At 38.4% G+C, this 20,025-nt stretch overlaps 1 protein-coding gene across 10 annotated transcripts in view; it reads left to right on the top strand.

The window, feature by feature from the left end:
- FCHSD2 (FCH and double SH3 domains 2) overlaps positions 1–20,025 on the top strand; it is a 303,655-nt gene that overhangs the window by 235,033 nt on the left and 48,597 nt on the right. For 7 of the 10 annotated variants that reach the window (XM_034933324.3, XM_063608661.1, XM_034933325.3 and 4 more), the window contains 4 exons: positions 2,780–2,875; positions 5,081–5,152; positions 15,505–15,621; positions 17,868–17,972. In XM_034933324.3, coding sequence (XP_034789215.1) covers positions 2,780–2,875; positions 5,081–5,152; positions 15,505–15,621; positions 17,868–17,972 — 390 coding nt within the window. The remainder of the gene's footprint in view (positions 1–2,779; positions 2,876–5,080; positions 5,153–15,504; positions 15,622–17,867; positions 17,973–20,025) is intronic. The other 3 variants (XM_055093757.2, XM_003815662.5, XM_034933328.3) reach the window with 1 other exon arrangement.

Genomic DNA, 20,025 nt, shown 5'->3' with positions numbered 1-20,025 from the left:
GATTTTTTGTAATACAAAGTAAGGATAAATGCTTGAGGTGGTGGATACCCCATTTACCTTGATATGATTATTACACATTGTAGTCCTGTATCAAAATATCTTATGTACCCCATAAATATAAATACCTACTATATACCCACAGAGATTAAAAGTTAAAACTTTTTGAAAAAAAGGAGAGCGGGACACAGACAGGCACAGGGAGAAGATCACGTGAAGATACCAGAAGAAGGTGGCCAACTACAAGCCGACAATAATTACCGTCAGAAGAAATCAAACCTGTCAACACTCGATCTTGGACTTCTACAAAGTCACTTTTGCCAAATGAAGTAACATTCACAGGTTTTGGGAATTAGGACATGAACATATCTTTTGAGAGGCTACCATTCAGCCCACTACAGCTGTTCGTAAAAAGAAGCAAGCTTCCTGATGGAAGTAAACGTTACCTTCCCAAGAAAATAAATAAATAAACAAGACAAAAAACACCCATTCCAATGTATAGGAAATACTGGAAACAGAATACTACAAGGATGTAATAAAAATCACATCTTTGTCATTTCTTCCCAGACTGCAGGAAACTCTACAGAACAAAAACCCAGTTTCTTCAACAATTAAATTGCAAGAGGGAGGAAAGGAGAGATAGATGAAGAAACTAGTATATGAAAAGAAAGCTAAACAGCATCGTGCAGTTGCACTGTGGGGGCTGTATTTGTATCCTGATTTGAAAAACTTTTTTGTAAAAAAAAGAAACAATCAGGGAAATTTGAGAACTTGTTGCTTTGTAAGTACTTACTGTAAATTGTAATATGGATATAGTTTCTTAAAAGAGTCCTTATCTTTTAGATGTCATACTGAAATATTTATAAGCTAAATGATAGGTCTGGAACTTGTTTCAATATAATTAGGGGTGGAAGAGGTAGGTGGGCTTAAAGATGAAAGAATATTGGCCATAAGGGGATGTTTTGGAAACTGGGTGATGAAGACATGAGGATACATTCTATTGTTGTCTTTACATATGTATTTGAAATTTTCCATAACAAAGAGTTTAAAATTTTAAAAGGTTGAAACCTCCTCCTCAAGAGGAACAAAACAAAAAGGTTAATAGTTTTGAGGACAAGTTTGGCAACTAGAGAGGTGATCCTCTTAGCTTTTCTGCATGGTGATTAGAGAGGCTCTGAGGGCTGTGTAATGAGCTTTCACAGCTATTCTAGCTTAAAACTGGAATCCAAGAAGAGAACAAAGTACATTTCTCTTTGAGAATATGTTTATTCAGCCAGCCTTCCCAGACCATATTCTGACAACTCCTCACCTCATCTCACCCCATCATCAGCCTGGATTAAATATCACCTTGTTCTCTTCTCGTACCCTTTACACACTCCGTGGTGTATTTTAATTATGTAGTCTGTTTGGTTCGCCCAGTTTCCAGATTATAAATTCTTTGCAGATACTAACCTTGTTTGTTTGTCTTATTCATCTATATATCCCCCTTATCCCTGTGTTTCATGTTGGACCTGGTAAACTCTCTCAAGAAATGGTTGGTGGAGTGAGGGGGAGGGAAGCAGTAGAGACATGGGATTGCACTGGTAAACAAAATGCAATATACACCTACTACTTTTTGCGTCTCCTCAATTATCCCTTTTCCCAGGACTACTAAAGTAGAGGTACAGAGTTACTTTGAACTTTTTTTTTCTTCTGCCCATCTTCTAGCAGAGGTGCTAATGGGCTATAATATACTGTAAATGAAAGACAAGTAAGGGGTAAGCGATATGGTAGCAAAATAGAAAGTGGGGTTTTTTGCCCCATCAGATGCCGATTTCCACTCTTTCCCAAGGTATGTAAATGCAATGAATTCTTTTCAGATGGCTGCCTTTCTGTGCTATTTGTTATGCTGCCTTATCAGAATTCTCCTTTTATAGAAATTCCAGGCCGGGCGCGGTAGCTCACGCCTGTAATCCCAGCACTTTAGGAGGCCGAGGCCGGTGGATCACGAGGTCAGGAGATCGAGACCATCCTGGCTAACAGGGTGAAACCCCATCTCTACTAAAAAAATACAAAAAAATTAGCTGGGCGCAGTGGCGGGCGCCTGTAGTCCCAGCTACTCGGGAAGCTGAGGCAGGAGAATGGCATGAACCCGGGAGGTGGAGCTTGCAGTGAGCCCAGCTTGCACCACTGTACTCCAGCCCAGGTGACAGAGCGAGACTCGTCTCAAAAAATAAATAAATAAATAAATAAATTCCTTTCTAGCCTGTCTTCTTGGTATGCTGTAAGATGGTAATTAGAGTGTAACCTCCTCAAGAAGGTGCTGAGAAATACTCTACAAACACTATTTGGTGCTGTGGATGGGATTATATCTGGCAGTTTCCTAGTGGATGGCAATGGCCATGAAGCAGACTTTAAGAGGCCCATACAATTTTAGAGCTGGGAGAGATGGCAAAGACCAATGTGCTTCCTTATCTGCACACTATTCTGTGTTACACAGAATAGCTTTTTGTGTAAAAACTATCTTCTTGCTTTCTTAAGGTATTATATATTGTCCAGTCCCCAAATCTGATCTAGTTTCTGAACTATCACTTTCCAAATTTATTTTTGAGAAAATAGGACAGATAAATAATAACCATTGTCTAAAATGAAAAATAAAATGCGTAACATCATTTCTTTTTTACCACAGTGTTGGATGATTTCTCATTTGTATAGAAAATAGCAGAATAAATCTTAAACTTTATAATGTAATTGGACATTTTAACCTCATTAAAGACCTAAAGATATTTTATTTTCTCTTTAGGTGGTCCGGGACTACAATCTTCAGCTGTTTTTGCAAGAAAACGCTGTATTTCACAAACCCCAGCCCTTCCAGTTCCAGCCTTGTGACAGTGATACTGTAAGGGAATTACAGATTTTCATTTCATGTGTTGTTCAGTTGTGTTTGTGCTTAAGTAACAGTTACCCTTGGCATAGACAGACAGAAAAAGCTGAGTATATCTCATCAATTTTATAACAAAACTGTGAGGACACAGAATAATTATGACTTTTTTTTTCTGAATTGTGGCCAAGAAACTCAGTGTCTTTATGCTAACAACCTTCTACCAAATGAGGTTAAGTTATAAGACAAGTTACTGAAACCTGAAAACAACTGAGGGAAGAAGAAAAATATTCAATACATTTACTCAAATGTAAATTATATTTTCCCTGAAATTTTTTATGTTGTACCCCTCCACAGAAATCAGTGGTTAAATTTTAACCAGAGTAGGCCGGGCGCTGTGGCTCACGCTTGTAATCTCAGCACTTTGGGAGGCAGAGGCAGGTGGATGACCTGAGGTCAGGAGTTCAAGACCAGCCTGGCCAACATGACAAAACCCTGTCTCTACTAAAAATACAAAAATTAGCTGGGCTTGGTCGTGGGCCCCTGTAATCCCAGCTACTCAGGAGGCTAAAGCAGGAGAATCACTTGAACCTGGGAGGCAGAGGTTACAGTGAGCCGAGATCACACCACTGCACTTCAGCCTGGGTGACAGAGTGAGATTCTGTCTCAAAAAAAAAAAAAAAAAAAACAAACCCAGAATAGAATTAATAAATGGAATAATGAACATGTGTATGAAATATTTTGGTTGGTCTTATAAAAGATTATAGGCCTTTTATAATTCCTTTCAGATTTCTTAGAATATTAAAGCACTTACATAAACCTCAAATTAGCAATTTTTTTTAATGCCTCTACCCCTCTGCCATTTTTTTTATGGTAGCAGAATACACATAACACAAAAATTACCATTTTTAGCCATAAAGTGTGAGATTGATTCACTGTCACTTACTACATTTCCAGTGCTGTGCACTGTCATCACTTGGTAGTTCCACAACATTTCATCACTTTAAAAAGAAATCCTGACCCCATTAAGCAGTCACTCTCCCTATACTCCTCACCTCAGCCCCTGACATCATTAATCTACTTTCTGTCTGTAGATTCCAACTGGCAATTTTTGTTTTTATTTTTACTTATTTATTATTATTATTATTTTATTTTTGAGACAGGGTCTCACTCTGTCACTGGGGCTGGAGGGCAGTAGCGTGATCTCAGCTCACTACAGCCCCCCTCTCCTGGGCTCAAGTGATCCTCCCACATCAGCCTCCCGATTAGCTGGGGCCACAGGCACGCACCACTGTGCCTGGCTATTTTCTTTGTATTTTCAATAGAGATGGGGGAGTCTCACCATGTTGCCCAGGCTGGTCTCGAACTCCTGAGTTCAAGCCACCTACCCACTTTAGTCTCCCAAAGTGCTGGCATTACGGACGTGAGCCACGATGTCCGGCCCCAACTGGCAATTGTTTAAAAGCATACAGTAATCATCCTTGAGTTTATGGGAAATGTTTGCCATTATTTAAATTTTTAAAAAAGAACAAAAATGCTAATTTGGTAACATAAAAATTGAAATTTAACTTCTGCAAAATGAGAAGGCACGCATTGGCATTATTAGCACATTCTGTCAATGTAGGCAAGCCAAAAGGAAAATCAAATTATATTCATAAAGTATTTTGATAAATTTAGAACCAGAACCAAGGGAGTTTATGATATAGTTCCAGAGTTTAATGGTATCAGTTTAATAGAAACACATTTGCCAGCGATATCTTCATTACTTTTCTTATACTTTAAGTAGCTCTGTTAGCAGCTATATAAAGAAATGTAGGAAATCAGCATTTCCCTCTATATTACAACCTTTGCCCTTTATAGTAGTGCTTTTTTTTTAAATCAAATCAGCTTTTGCCAATGACTTATTCACATTCTCCTGTGATTTGACTTCTTTGAAGCCTGGGAGGGATGAAGCAGAGCATTAGAAGATACAGGGTATAGACAAGTGTGTCAAGCTTGTCTTAAAATTATGACTAATTTGATGTTATTTTATCATTGCTATTTTCCACAGAAAAAATCAGAATAACAGTGACTCTCATCTCACTTTTTCCCAGCCCAACTGCAGCCCTAAATCTTTTGTTTCTAAACACTGTGCTAAATGTTCTTAGGTGTTGTGTCCTTGTTTGCCTTAAATTTCTAACTCTATGCTATGTTTTTTGTCCTTGTGCAATCTTTATTGGGCAGAGTTTAAAAGCCGCCCAACTGGTGGATATTGAGCTCTCCCCTGTCAGTGCTCTGAGAATGACCATAGCTGAGGTATATGGGGTGTGGGTCAAGGGCGGGAGGGATGGGAAGTGTGGGTTTGCATGTTAATGAAGGGTGGGACCTGGTGTTGGGATGAAAGTTATGTATATACATGTATAAGAGGCCCTGATGCACCAGCTGTGTTTTCTCTTATAAATTAAGAATTTCCTTCCCTGTTTATAGTGACGAAATTGAGCTACTCATTTTTCAACTTGTGTGAAGCACCTTAATCTTCTTCAACAGGTGTGCTGGAGAGAACCTTAGAGCTAATCTTGTCTTTATTAAAGGGGAAACTGTAGCCTAGTAAGGGAGACTTGTCCAGAGTCATACGGTAAATTAATGACATGTTACTGTTGTGATTGCAATAGTAATGTTATTTCTGCTGTGCTATTCTGTCTTCTAAGAAGAAATGTTCAGGACTTGGGAAGCAATTAGTTTTTTCATAATGGAAAAAGATAAATGCCTATGATTTTAAAAAATCATTCCAGACCTTCAATCATTTAAAAAGTCTTTTTTTTTTTTTTTTTTTTTTTTTTTTTTTAAGATAGGGTCTTACTCTGTCACCCAGACTGAAGTGCAATGGCATAATCACGGCTCACTGCAGCCTCAACCTCCTGGGCTCGAGCAGTCCTCCCACCTCAGCTTCCCGAGTAACTGGGACTACAGCTGATTTTTATTTTATTTTTTTTTATTTTATTTTTATTTTTGGTAGAGAGGGGATGTCACCATGTTGCTTAGGCTGGCCTTGAACTCCTGGGCTCAAAAGATCCTTCCTGCCTCAGCCAGACATTTATTATTGTCTGGCTCTGATTATAATCATCCTAGTGGATGTGAAATAGTATATCGTGGTTCTGGTTTGCATTTCCCTAATGACTAATGATGTTGAGTATCTTCATGAGTGTATTAGCCACTCATATATCTTCTTTGGTAAAATGTCTATTCAAACCTTGTTTCTATTTTTTTATTGGATTGTGTCTACTTGTTATGAATTAGATCTTGAAGATGAATTGCAGTTTACTCTGCAAAGAGGGAGAAACAACATGCCAGGAAGCGAAAACAAAAATTGAAAAGAATAAAAATAATAGGTGACATTCATTGAACATTTATTTCATGCTAGACATTTTTCTAATGGCATTACCTATATTAATTTATTTTATCTTCACAACAACCCTATATTGTAGGTGCTATTTTTAATCCTTCTTTTACAGTTGAGGAAACTAAAGTTAAGAAATCTGGCTGGGTGCAGAGGCTTACGCCTGTAATCCCAACACTTTGGAAGGCCAAGGTGGGTGCATTGCTTGAGCCCAGGAGTTCGAGACCAGCCTGGGCAACACGGCGAAACCCTTTCTCTAAAAAAATAATAATAATAATAATAATACAGAAAACTAGCTGGGCATGGTAGCACACACCTGTAGTCCCTGCTACTCAGGAAGCTGAAGTGGGAGGATCACTTGAGCCCGGGAGGTGGAGGTTGCAATGAGCCGTGATCACGCCACTGCATTCCATCCTGGGTGACAGAGCAAGACCCTGCCTTTAAAAAAAAAAAAAAAAAAAAAGTAGAAAGAAAAGCAATTTGCTTTGCTCAAGGTCACTCAGCTAATAAGCATTAGAGCCAGAAAAGTTTGAAAGTACATGACTGTACCTGAAATAGCAAGTAGATTTGGTGATGAAAGTGGGATGCAACCAGGTGTTATTTTTGAGTTTTATATATGATGGTAAATGGAGAACTATATACTCAGGTAAGATAGTAATAGGATGAGATCCATTGCAGGGGCAGGACAGTATTGTTCTTTTATTTTGAATTTTATAGTTTGAATTAGGAATTTTGAACTGCTTATGGGTTTAACAAATTTATTTTTCATTTACTAAGCAGACACTTACATATACTTTGCATATGCCCTTGCCTTACAGACAAGAGAATTCAGCAAATATTTTATCTAAATTTACGTAAGATATAGTTAGGAAAGTTATAGGACTTTTAAGGTTACCACTGTGATAAAATGTAACTCTTTTCTTCTGATGATTTTCATAAACTGTCTTAAAATTTTTTTAACTTTTTAATATAACCCATTTCAAACTACACTGTTTTCCCTACAAAAGTCCAAGACACCCAATTGAATATGTATAGTCACAGTATTATTATAGTAATTTAATTAGGGCTTTTTTGGGTAGAATTTTAATATTAACCAAAAGATGACTACAAGTGACAGTGACCAATGGCAAGCTTTGTTCTTATGTAGTAACTTAATAGCTGTCTCATGGTTAATACTGAAGGATTTTCTTATCTATATTTCCATAAGAGAGTTACTGATTTCTAAAGTGTTCTTTCTTTATATCTTCAATTATCATTTCTCAGATGATACCAGAAAGCCAGAGCTCTTTCTAGAAAAAGTAAAATACATCTTTTTTGCTGAAATGACTTTTTAATGCAGAATTTTTCTGAGGAGGATATGGAATGTGCCTTTAAATCTTCCTGTCTATAATAAGAATATTCTGTGAGAGAGAACTGACAAACACATTTATTAGGATCTCAATGTTAGAGTCATTCAGCTGACACATGGATCACACTGGGGTTAGTGATTCATACAGGTGGTGTACAATGGAGAAAACATGGGTTTGGGTGTCTAAACTAGCAGTTTATTTACATATATTTAACTTTTGTGATTCAGCTTCCTCATGTGTAAAATGACAACAGTTGTCCCTTGGTTTCCATGGGGGATTGATTCTAGGAACCTCTTTGTGTACCAGAATTCACAGATGTTCAAGTCCCCTATATAAAATGATGTAATATTTGCATATAACCTGTGCACATCCTTCATATGTTGTAAATCATCACTAGATTATAATCCCTAATACAATGTAAATGCTATGCTAATAATGGTCCTATTACATTGTTTAGGAAATAAGACAAGGAAAAAAAGTCTGTACATGTTCAGTACAGACACAACTATCCTTTTTTTTTTTTTTTACTCTTTCTAAAAAATATTTTTGATCCACGGTTGGTTGAATCCACAGATACAGAACCCACAGATATGGAAGGACAACTATACCTTATTTGTTTGAAAATTAAATAGGATACTAAGCATTTGACTCAATGCCTGGCACATTGAGTCAGAATAGATGTTAACTGACTTCTTAAAATCTTTCCACAGGACAGCCGGGCGTGGTGGCTCACACCTGTAATCCCAGCACTTTGGGAGGCTGAGAGCTGAGATGGGCGGATCATGAGGTCAGGAGATTGAGACCATCCTGGCTAACATGGTGAAACCCTGTCTCTACTAAAAATACAAAAAATTAGCCGGGCGTGGTGGCGGGCACCTGTAGTCCCAGCTACTCGGGAGGCTGAGGCAGGAGAATGGCGTGAACCTGGGAGGCGGGGCTTGCAGTGAGCCGAGATCGCGCCACTGCACTCCAGCCTGGGTGGCAGGGTGAGACTCTGTCTCAAACAAAACAAAACAAAACAAAACAAAACAAAAATCCACAAGGCAAGCATATTTCTTTCTTTTCTTTTTTTTTTTTTTTTTTTAGTATTTCCCCCCTAATTGCTACAGGAAATACCAAATATCAAATATAGAAGACATTACAAATCTTGAAATACTTGCAATACTTTTGCAGTCATGATCCCTAGCTCTCAACTCCCTTATTGGATTGATCACTAAAAGTCCCTTGGGACTTTTGTTCTCCTACTTATTCCACAAAGAGGATCTCATCAACGGCCTTCTTGGCAGTTTGTACATCTGAAAGGCAATCTGTTTGGAATAATTTTAAGTACATGACTTGTACTTTTCAACATCTCTGCCCTACGTACATCTCAGTGACCTATCCTTTCATTACCAGAACTAGTGATGAGTGCCATTAGGGGCATTTTCTCACATCCTGTGAAAAAGGACAAAGCGAAGCTGGGATGGGAAATAATATGGGAAACATGCATGTCCACAAAACTTAGATAAGTATGATCTATACAGGCAGGAAAAACATGGAGACTTCCTCAGGTTTCCCAGTCGGGATGAGAATACACTTTCCCCTTTACCTTCTTTGAACAGCAAATAACAAGATCTTCACAGACCATGACAGTAAAAAGCTGACACTAAATTTCTGATGTATGATCTTTCCCTGTTATTCTAGATGCTATTTCTGATATTTAATTCTGCCTTCTATAGATTAACAATTATAGTAAGTAAAATGTCCACTTGCTGTAGTTGAGGATTTTTACACATTAAAGTTTTACATAAGGGGAGTGATTTATGCATCTATTAAAAAAAAATTTGGCAAAAATTTCCCTTGTCTATAAAAGTCTACATGGGGTTAATATACTGTGCAGGAAATGTACCTGAAAATTCTCTTTGTTATGGGTGGCTCTTTCTGCTTGTAGAAATTTTGTATTGCATATAGCGTTGTCTCATAAATGTGAAAAAGGCTGTGATAGAATTTGTGGGATGTCCTCCTGTTGAGTAAATAGGTACCATCCTCTTACACACGCTTGGCACAGTATCCAAAAATGAGAGGCTTTGACTAAAGACATGAGTGTTGCATTTTAGAATTAGCAATACTGACAGTTAAGTGTTCGTAATGGTTGTCCTAATTTCTTCAGCGTTTCACAAAAGGCTTTTTGTAAAAAGTCCACTATCTATGTGATGGGCCCTCTACTGGTTTAGTCACCTTTCTCCTGATCTGGTTCCTTGTCTAACCATCCAGAGTAACTAGATCTTTGCATAGACACATTAGTTATGTGCTGACAATAGGAGCCTGAAAGTTCCCCTATCTAGCTTGTGATTATAGCTCTTAAAGCAAAATCTCTATGAGAGCTACCAAAATAAAGGCATACTCTTTATAAGGCTGTTCCATCTAACCATGCCTCTAGGTATGTTCTCAAAAGTGTTAGACACAAGGTTTTTATGCCATTTTTGTTTTACTTTCATGTCATTACTCAGGGACATATTTTTTGCTAAGGTTTGCCTTTGGTACTCTTAATCCAAGACAAAAGAATAGCTCCTTTCAGAGTTCTCATCATTTCTTCACCCCAGCCTTAATGGGTATATTCCTTTTCCCCAGGTGTCCAGAGTTTTCCAGAATTGTCCCAAGGCTCAGTCCACACCAGTTCTTCTCCAGTGTGCTCTCCTGAGAGACCAGGCACACTCAGCAATTATCTAGATGAGTTCCCACTTCTTTCCAAGTGAAGGTTCTGCTATCCCAGCATAGTCAGAATAAGTTAAATTATGTCTCTTAAGAGGCACTGTTCCACTCCTCTTGAAGGTGTGTGGCATATTTGAAATATGTGACTTAAAAGTCTACAGTCTCTTTCCAAAAGCCTTGGGCCAAATACATGTCAAAATTCAGAATTTTCCAGATTTTAGAAAAGTGACCCATATACCATACATTGCATAAAACCCTGAGCAATGTATGGGGAAGCACCTGTGACCAAACATAGTATTTTTGCAGTGAAACATATGAATATTTTCATTCATATATGTATGTATGAAAGAAAAAACTATAAATAACCTCTTATTAGTTCAAATCACATTTTGACTCAAGTGAGTTTTGGCTCCAAACTTACCAAAAAATACTTATTCTTTTTCAGAGCATTTTGAATTTCAGAATTGTGGGATTGTGAACCTGTACAAACATGTGTAGTTGGAATACAGAGATCCAGATGCTTTTTACTTGAAGAAGTCCTTTTGAGGATAAATAATTAATAACTTTATTGAAATAATTAACCATATATTAATATACTTCATAAAGAATAAGATGGATCCAATATTTAATTCAATATATTAATATATATTTTTTGAGAAGCTCTGTCACCCAGGCTGGAGGGCACAATCATAGCTCCTGGCAGCCTTGATCTCTTGGGCTCAAACAATCCTCCTGCCTCAGCCTCCCATAGATAGGACTACAGGTATGTGCTAATTTTTTTTAAGAGCTGGGGTCTAGCTATGTTGCCCAGGCTGGTCTCAAACTCCTGGCCTCAAGCAGTTTTTCTGCCTTGGCCTACCAGAACACTGGGATTGTAAGTGTGAGCTACTGTGCCCAGCCCCAATATATTTCTTGTCTCTCAGTAAACTGAAAAATGTAAGTAGTACAAATTCCCTGAATGAGGGTTAACTAGAATGTTATGCCATTGGCCTAACAACCCCAACACTATCTTTTTTTGAAATGGGTTGGAATGCTAGTATTTTACTGTTAGTGATTTTCATTCATCATACGTGACCATCTCTTTTTCTCTCCTTGAAATGGTTATATTTTAGTTACAGAGTTAAAAAACTGATTGTTTTCTTCTGTGAAGTCAGCTTTTCTATCGCTGCTCACTCTGCTCAGATATCTGAGCCTTCTATGCCTTTGTATTAACCTTAAAATAAAACAAAATCATATCTTGAGAGAGCATCTAAGGACAAAATAGTTAAGATGACTTAAAGACTAATATATCAAGAATATTGGAATGCTGATTTCCTTAATTTAGTTCTTCAAAGTTATTTAATAACTTTATGAATGTTGAAAAGACTTTATTGTAATATTTTATTCTAAAGGGACTAGAGATTTTTTTTTTCTTTTTTTTTTTTGGAGACAGAGTCTCCCTCGGTAGCCTAGGCTGGAGTGCAGTGCCACGATCTTGGCTCACTGCAACCTCCGGCGCCAGCACGCCTAGCTAATTTTTGTATCAAATACATTTTTAAAAGATAAAGGAAAAATATTGGGCTGGGCATAGTGGCTCATGCCTCTAATCCCAGCACTTTGGGAGGTCAAGGCAGGAGGATCATTTGAGGCCAGGAGTTTGAGATGGCCTAGGCAACATAGTGAGATCTCATCTCTACTAAAAATCAAAAAAATTATCTGCGTGTGATGGCATATGCTGTGGTCTCAGCTACTTGGGATGCTGAGGTGGGAGGATTGCTTGAGCTTGGGAGGTCAAGGCTGCAGTGAGCCATGATTGCACCACTGCACTCCAGCCTGGGCAATAGAGTGAGACCCTGTCTTCCAAAAAGAAAAATGTTAAAAGAATGATCTAGGCCAGGCGTGGAGGCTCATGCTTGTAATCCCAGCACTTTGGGAGGCCAAGAACAGGTGGATCACTTGAGGACAGGAGTTCGAGACCAGCCTGGCCAACATAGCAAAACCCCCATCTCTACTAAAAATACAAAAAGTTAGCTGGGCATGGTGGTACATGCCCTGTAATCCCAGTTACTCCGGAGGCTGAGGAATGAGAATCTCTTGAACCCGAGAAGCAGAGGTTGCAGTGAGCTAAAATCATGCCACTGCACTCCAGTCTGGGTGACAGAGCGAAACTCTGTCTCAAAAAATTAAAAATAAAAATAAAAATAAATTTGCCAGCATTTTAAAAAGAAGCAGTCATTACGGTTTCTTTGTTAGAATCGACCACTGCTAATAACACTGTCTTAAAAAAAAAATTACCAGCCACGCACGGTGGCTCACACCTGTAATCCAAGCACTTTGGGAGGCCGAGGCGGGTGGATCACGAGGTCAAGAGATCGAGACCATCCTGGCCAACATGGTGAAACCCCGTCTCTACTAAAAATACAAAAAATTAGTTGGGCATGGTGGCACATGCCTGTAGTCCCAGCTACCTGGGAGGCTGAGGCAGGAGGATCACTTGAACCCAGGAGGCGGAGGTTGCACTGAGCTGAGAACATGCCACTGCACTCCAGCCTGGCCAACAGAGTGAGACTCTCTCAAAAAACAAAAAACAAAACAAACAAAAACACAAAAACATAATTATCTATACTAGATCCTGATTTATATTGATCTTTGATAGTGAAGGTGGTATTGGAACATTTCTCTGTGTATTGTTTAATAGCCTGGGCTGTATTCACCTTGTATGAAATTCTCAGTTTTCAAGACCTGTGTCTCAGGAGCTTCCACATGTATTCCATGGCTTGATTTCAGAATTCATGAAAAGGATAAATTAATTTGAGTTTTAGTTTTGTGTCATTCCCTACCCAAAGGATCTCAAAGCCACATCTTCCAATCAGTGGCATTAGTTACCTATCCTGATCATTGGACTCCCAAGTCTTAGTAGACACATAAAAAATAAGGGAAAAGCTCTATCTTGAGCACAGTGAATACTCAATAAGAAGGTATAAATTCTGTAAGGCAAATTGGGTTATGGCCCATCTGCAGCCAGCACACAATTTAAACCCCTTTACCTATTCCTAAAATGCTGGTCAGTAACAAAAATTAAATGTCTCTATCAGTTGCCTCCTTTCTCATCTAGCTACTCCCTACAAATTCATTCTCTTTGAGATCTGCCTTAATCTTTCAATATATCTTCAATCTTCGTTTTGGATTCATTGTTTAGGCTATTAAGAACCTAGGAATTATCTGGATTTTCTTATGAACAGTAATAAGAAAATTTTTGTTTCAAGTAATTTTCAATTGGGTCTTTAACATTAACAGTTACCATTACTGGATGCCTAAGATATTATGTAGATCCTATACCAGAATGTTTAAAATATGACCTCATTATAACCTACCAACCCTATGGAGATAGGTGACATTTTCACTAGTTTTCAGATGTAGCTACGACTCAGATAATTAACATGCCCAAGATCATAAAGCTAGTAGTGCCATAAAATGTCATACAATGGATTCAAACTAAGTCTTTCTGACTCAAAAACCCATTCTTGGACTCTTCAGAATTTATCTTTCTACTTTTACAGATCACATTCCTCTGACTTTTGTATATTTCATTTGTATCTGTGTCCAGAGTTTAACACTTTAATATTCCTGACTTTGAGAACAGATGTAAGTTTGAATGCCCAGATTCATTTGCAAAGCAAAATATAATAATAAAGTTCATTCCCAAACTTCTGATAACCCCAAAAATGAATTAGAATGTAAAATATGAATGTAAAGATGGTTAAGTTTGAATATTGATTATTTTGCTCTATTTCAATTTATTTGTCATTGTTATAATCTAGCTGAAATGTCTGTATAGAACAAAAATTTTTAAACCCTGCCTCATCACAATTCCCCCAACAAAAATATTAATTTTTAAAATCCAGTTTATCAATTTCTACTTACTCTATTAATTTTGAGCTATGAGACCTTGCAAAAGAATTACTAGGCCAGGTGTATTGGCTCATCCCTGTAATTTGAACACTTTGGAAGGCCAGGGTGGGAGGATTACTTGAGCCAAGGAGTTCAAGATGTTGAACTCCTGTGTTGCCTGGGCAACATAGTGAGACCTTATCTCTAGAAGGAAAAAAAAAAAAATTAGCTGAGTATGGTGACACACACCTGTAGTTCCAGCTACTCAGGAGGCTGAAGTGGGAGAGTCACTTGAGCCCGGAGGTTGAGGCTGCAGTGAGCCGTGATCAGAATTTCTAAAATTCTTTTCATTCTACAATTTTGCTGCTTTCTATATTAAAAGCCTCTTTGGGTAATTTATATTTTTTAAAAAAATTCCTAATTATCTCAATAAAGTTTGTTTTTCTTGGGTCTTTAAGAATTTAGAGAGAATTAAAATAGTTTTGTGTTTAATAGCTCTGATTCTGGAATCAGTCAATTAAGGTTGTAACATTTAACATCTAGGACATCCAGGAAAAATTAACCTCTCTAAGCCTCTGTTTTCTTTTCTATAAAATGATGTGGGACCCACATCATCAAGTTGTTAAAAAAAAAAGTTACATGAAGCACTTTCCATAGTACCTTGCACAATAGAAGTTAGCTATTACTATTTTTATTTAGATTTTGTGGTTTGTTCTTTGTAAATCAGAATCATAGCATTTTAGAGCTAGAAGAAACCCTTGGTGATCATTTGATCTAGCACCCTTATCTTTCATATGAAGCCTGGAGAAAGAGCAAAAGCTGGCTTTTGAGGTTTGGTGGCAAGTTGATGGTGAACCTCTAACGAGTTACGTCTGCCTTGGGGCAGGGGGAGGGGTGCAAGATTGTGTTGCTGTTATTATATTGTTTTGTTCTTACTTCTCTTTAATGATTCTTTACTCACATTTAAACTATTAAGTTGTTTCCATTTTTATTTATGCAATGATTTTATCACCATAGTAGGTTGGCATGAATACATTTTCTTCTTTGCTTACCTTAGCTAGCTTCCTTCCCACTCGGAAAGATAAGTCCATCACACCCAAAAAGATAAGTCTGCAGTATTAGAGATGATGCTTTTGTGTTCAGCAGTGTAAGACAAAAAGCTTATGGTCTTTAATGGTTTTATGCTGATCTTACTCTTCTGGTAACTTTCTGTGACGTTAAGACATTGCTTCCAGCAGTAGTGGAGCATGCCTCATGTTTTGAGTGCTGATTAAGTGAAGGCCTTCTGATCCATCTACAAAGAAGTAGTGGTTGCAATAAGGATAGCAATATTTTTATCTCTGTTCTCTCTTGTATTGTAGAGCCGACAGTTAGAATCAGAAACTGGGACCACAGAGGAGCACAGTCTAAATAAGGAAGCTCGAAAATGGGCCACACGTGTGGCACGTGAGCATAAAAACATTGTTCACCAACAACGGGTAAGTGTAAGAGAAAGTCCTAGTTACATTCACCTTAAGCCAAATGTCAAATAGTTTAAGGAACTGAGTTTTATTAATGTGAAAAATATCCTATATGTGTTTTGTTTTATTTGAGACAAGAGGCTTGCTCTGTCACCCAGGTTGAAGGGCAGTGGTGTGAACATGGCTTACTGCAGCTTCAACCTCCTGGGCTGAAGCAGTTCTCCCACTTCAGCCTCCCAAGTAGCTGGGACCACAGGCACATGCCACTATGCCTGGCTAAATTTTTTTAGATTTTTTGTAGAGATAGGGTCTTGCCATGTTTCCCAGGCTGGTCTCAAACTCCTTTGCTCAAGCATTATATGTGTTTTTTCTGTACTTTCTCAACACTCAGCAGTGTGCTGTCAGCTATCTACTCATGTTGGAATTTCCTTAAGCCCTCCATCAGCAATACATTAATTTACCTGTTTACCATAAAATTACCAAAGAAAACCTGTGATAGTGTATTATGGGCAGGGGAAGAGACATATGTTGAATTAATATAAGTTTTCATCCCTCAAGACATATTTTTTAAAAGACATAATTATAGCCGGGCGCGGTGGCTCACGCCTGTAATCCCAGCACTTTGGGAGGCCGAGGTGGGTGGATCACGAGGTCAGGAGATCGAGACCATCCTGGCTAACATGTGTTATGGTGAAACCCCATCTCTACTAAAAATACAAAAAATTAGCCGAGTGTCGTGGCGGGCACCTGTAGTCCCAGCTACTCGGGAGGTTGAGGCAGGAGAATGGCATGAACCTGGGAGGCGGAGCTTGCAGTGAGCTGAGATCACGCCACTGCACTCCAGCCTGGGCGACAGCGAGACTCTGTCTCAATAAAAAGAAAAAAGAAAGACACAATTATAGATTTCATGAAAATATATGTTTGGCTGGGCGCAGTGGCTCACGCCTGTAATCCCAGAACTTTGGGAGGCTGAGGCAAGTGGATTGCTTGAACCAGGAGTTTGAGACCAGCCTGGGCAACATGGCAAAAATCCCGGTCTCTACAAAAAATTCAAAAATTAGTCGGGCATGGGGGCGCACACCTATCTTCCCACCTATTCGGGAGGCTAAGGTTGGGGAGAATTGCTTGAGCCCGGGAGGTGGAGGTTACATTGAGGTAAGATCATGCCTCTGCACTCCAGACTGGGTGACAGAGAAAGACCCTGTCTCCAAAAAAAAAAAAAGAAAGAAAGAAAGAAAATATATCTCGAAGACTAAACTCTAAGCAGAAAGAAATTATTTGGAGTATAGTACTTTTTTTGTTTCATTTATTGATACCTATATCCGTCTCATTCTTTGCCTTCACATCCTGCTTCTTAAAAGAATTGCCTATGCTTATTATCTATAGAATCTCACCTCCCACTTACTTTTTAGCCCATTACATTTGAGCTTTCCTGTCCTTTCCTTCCCCTGTCTAAGCTTACCAAAATCGCCAATGATGTCTGTGTTGCAAGCTTCCAAGTGGACACTTTGATTTCTCATTTTTCTTAATCTGTCAACAATTTCATCACAATTAACAATTCCATGTCTTAAAATGTTATCTTCTCTAGTCATCCACGATTCAACATTGTCCTGGCTTTCCTTCTGCCTTTCTGGCCATACCTAGATTTTTTCATAGGTTCCTCTTTCTCCATCCCACAATGAAATATTCAGTTTCTCAGATTCCTATACTTGGCTATCTTGTTTTCTTATTCTTTACCCTCATATAAGCATTCTCAGTCACTTCCATGGTTTTACTTTACCACCAAATCATAAATTAATATCTTCAACATTGGGCCTTGCTACTACTGTGTATCCATATAATCTCTTGCCTGTTTTGACATCTTCTTTTCACTATCTCACAGGTGTCTCAAATTCAATGTTCCACTTATGTAATGTTGCTTAACAAACCACCTCAAACTTAATGCCATAGAACAAGAGGGTTTTTACATTATCTCTCACTAATCTGAGTATTGAATGGTCTCAGCTTAGCAGTTTCCCTTGGGGTCTCTCATGTGGCGGCAATCAGATAGTGGCTGGTCCTGGCTTCCCCACTGAAGGGACTGTCTGTAGTAAGTTTGTTACTAGTAAGTCTATAATTATTTCAAAATGTTCAAAAAATAAATAAATGAAAAAAATTATGGCTACTAGTCACTAAAGCCTTTTGAATTATGTAAATACTTTAATCACTTAAGGAAGATGAAAAGTAAAAAACAGTCATCATTATTGTCCCATTTTCTTTAATAGGTTCTAAATGATCTGGAGTGTCATGGAGCTGCTGTATCAGAACAAAGCCGAGCAGAGCTAGAACAGAAAATAGATGAAGCTAGAGAAAATATTCGTAAAGCAGAGGTAAGGTGGCAGCTAATTGTGGCATTTTGCCCAGGTCTAATGACACTGTCACAGCTGTGATATACATCTTTAAAACTGAGTTTCTACACACACTGAGATGAAGGTGATTCACCGTCTTCATTCGTGTCCACAGTAGTATTTGTTGAGTACCTGCTCTGTGGAAGGCAGTACATATAACAAAAAGATGCTGTAAAGTTTACAGTCATGAAACATTAAATACAAAAGATTTAAGTCACAATGAAGATACTAATTTTAAAGTTTCTACAAGGTACATAATAAACCACAGAGATTAATGGTAGAAAAAATGATGTATATATATCAATTTAGATATATATATCTCCTTATATATTGATATCTATGGAGACATATATTCATATATATATATATATTTTTTTTTTTTTTCAGAGCTTAGGAAATCTCCCCCATATGGAAGGTTCCCTGGATCCAGGGGCATGAGCTGGGCTTTTAAGAATAGGGAAGATTTGGTTAAGCAGAGATGGGAAAAATTTATAATAGTGGATTTTAATTTTTTGTGGAGTCATGGGACCTTTGAGGGTTGTATGAAAGCTGTGAAACATTCTCTCCCACGCACAAAAATGTACATTTTGTGTAGTGTTTAGAGTTCTTATGCCTGAGGCTAATACTCCCTGCTCTGGATAGGGAGAGGTTGGGATAGGAAACAAGAAAGTATTAGCAAAGGAGGAAGACACAGGGTATAATTTGGTAGCTGGATATGATTAGAGTGGAGGATTTTTGTGAGGAAATGTGGTAGAAAGTAAGTAAACTTGTTGTGGTTAGGGCCAGTTTATGGAGGACCTGTGCACACACTTTTATCTACTCAGCAGCAACGTGGTGAAGGGGTATGGAGGTAGACATTTATAAAAGACTGACACCATCCAGCCATTAAAAGATTACGTTCTTGTTAGAAAGGCATAAAGAATGCCAAAAATCACTAAGATGGTAAAGCATAACTGCTGAGGAGTGGTGCATTAAGTATAGTTGAAGAACCCAGAGGCCACAGAAATCACTCTGGGAGGGATTGTTGCGGGTGTAACACAGAAGAAGACTTAAGATGAATGCTGGCAGATGAATAGTATTTGATTAGTCAGAGAAAAGGGGATAGCACAGACTTACGCCATGCAACTTCAGGAGGTAGAATTTGAACCAAAAGATGAAGGTAGGAAAGAAGGAGATGTGAGTTTAGTATTGGGAAATACTTTCTAATAGTCAGATCTTCCCAAAGACAGAATAAGCACTCCTGAGACATAGTGCAGCCCTATAAGTGTGTAAGAAGATTCTGGGCAAGCATCTTTCAGGGACCCAATACAAGGAATCCCTGCACTGGTTTAGGTTTAAACTAAACTAATGGTTTTCTAACACCCCCTTAGAACTCCAGAGGTTTTGAGGAAGTGCTTCACTGGTTGTGGGGTGAAGGGAGAGGCAGCGTAGGCAAGCATAGAGAATATGAGCATGTTTTTGGTACAGCCCCATGGAAGTGATCTGAATCAGAACAGGCTTGCCATCTGCCTGGGCTGGAGAAACCCCAGTAACCCCACCTCCACTTCATTCCTGTTCACAGTCTAATTGACAGCCACCATAGTGAGGAGGGCAGGGTGTACAATGAATAGTCATTTTTCTCTTTGAATTCAGGGTCATGTCTAAACCACTATCTTAGGGTGCTGGCCAAGTAGTGTTGGCAAGCCCTCACCTACTCTAAGAAACACTGGCCTGTGGTAGAAGAGTTATTCCTGTTGTTTGTTTCTCTGCACTCTAGATGAAGCCAGTTTTTCAGAGCCTTGGTGGAACAGGAGTAATTATTTTGAGACAAGTCTCAGAGGTTTTCTGAGGGGTATTTCATGTATTTTCCATTTCCAGACCCCATGCATGGTATCACCGACTGGTACCCTAACTCCACGAAACCTCCCGCCATCCCCAGTAGTAGCAGTAGTAGGTATCAGGCACACAGAGTCTTCATTTAGGCCAGATGACCTATTATTTCCATAGTATGCCAAACTAGACTGTGTTTGTTAGTTTCAAACTAAAAATATGAAGT

Source organism: Pan paniscus, chromosome 9 (genome assembly GCF_029289425.2).
Source record: "Pan paniscus chromosome 9, NHGRI_mPanPan1-v2.0_pri, whole genome shotgun sequence".
Classification (NCBI taxonomy): Eukaryota; Metazoa; Chordata; class Mammalia; order Primates; family Hominidae; genus Pan; species Pan paniscus.
Note: the sequence above shows the minus strand (reverse complement) of the source record. Positions and strands in the feature narration are given on the sequence as shown.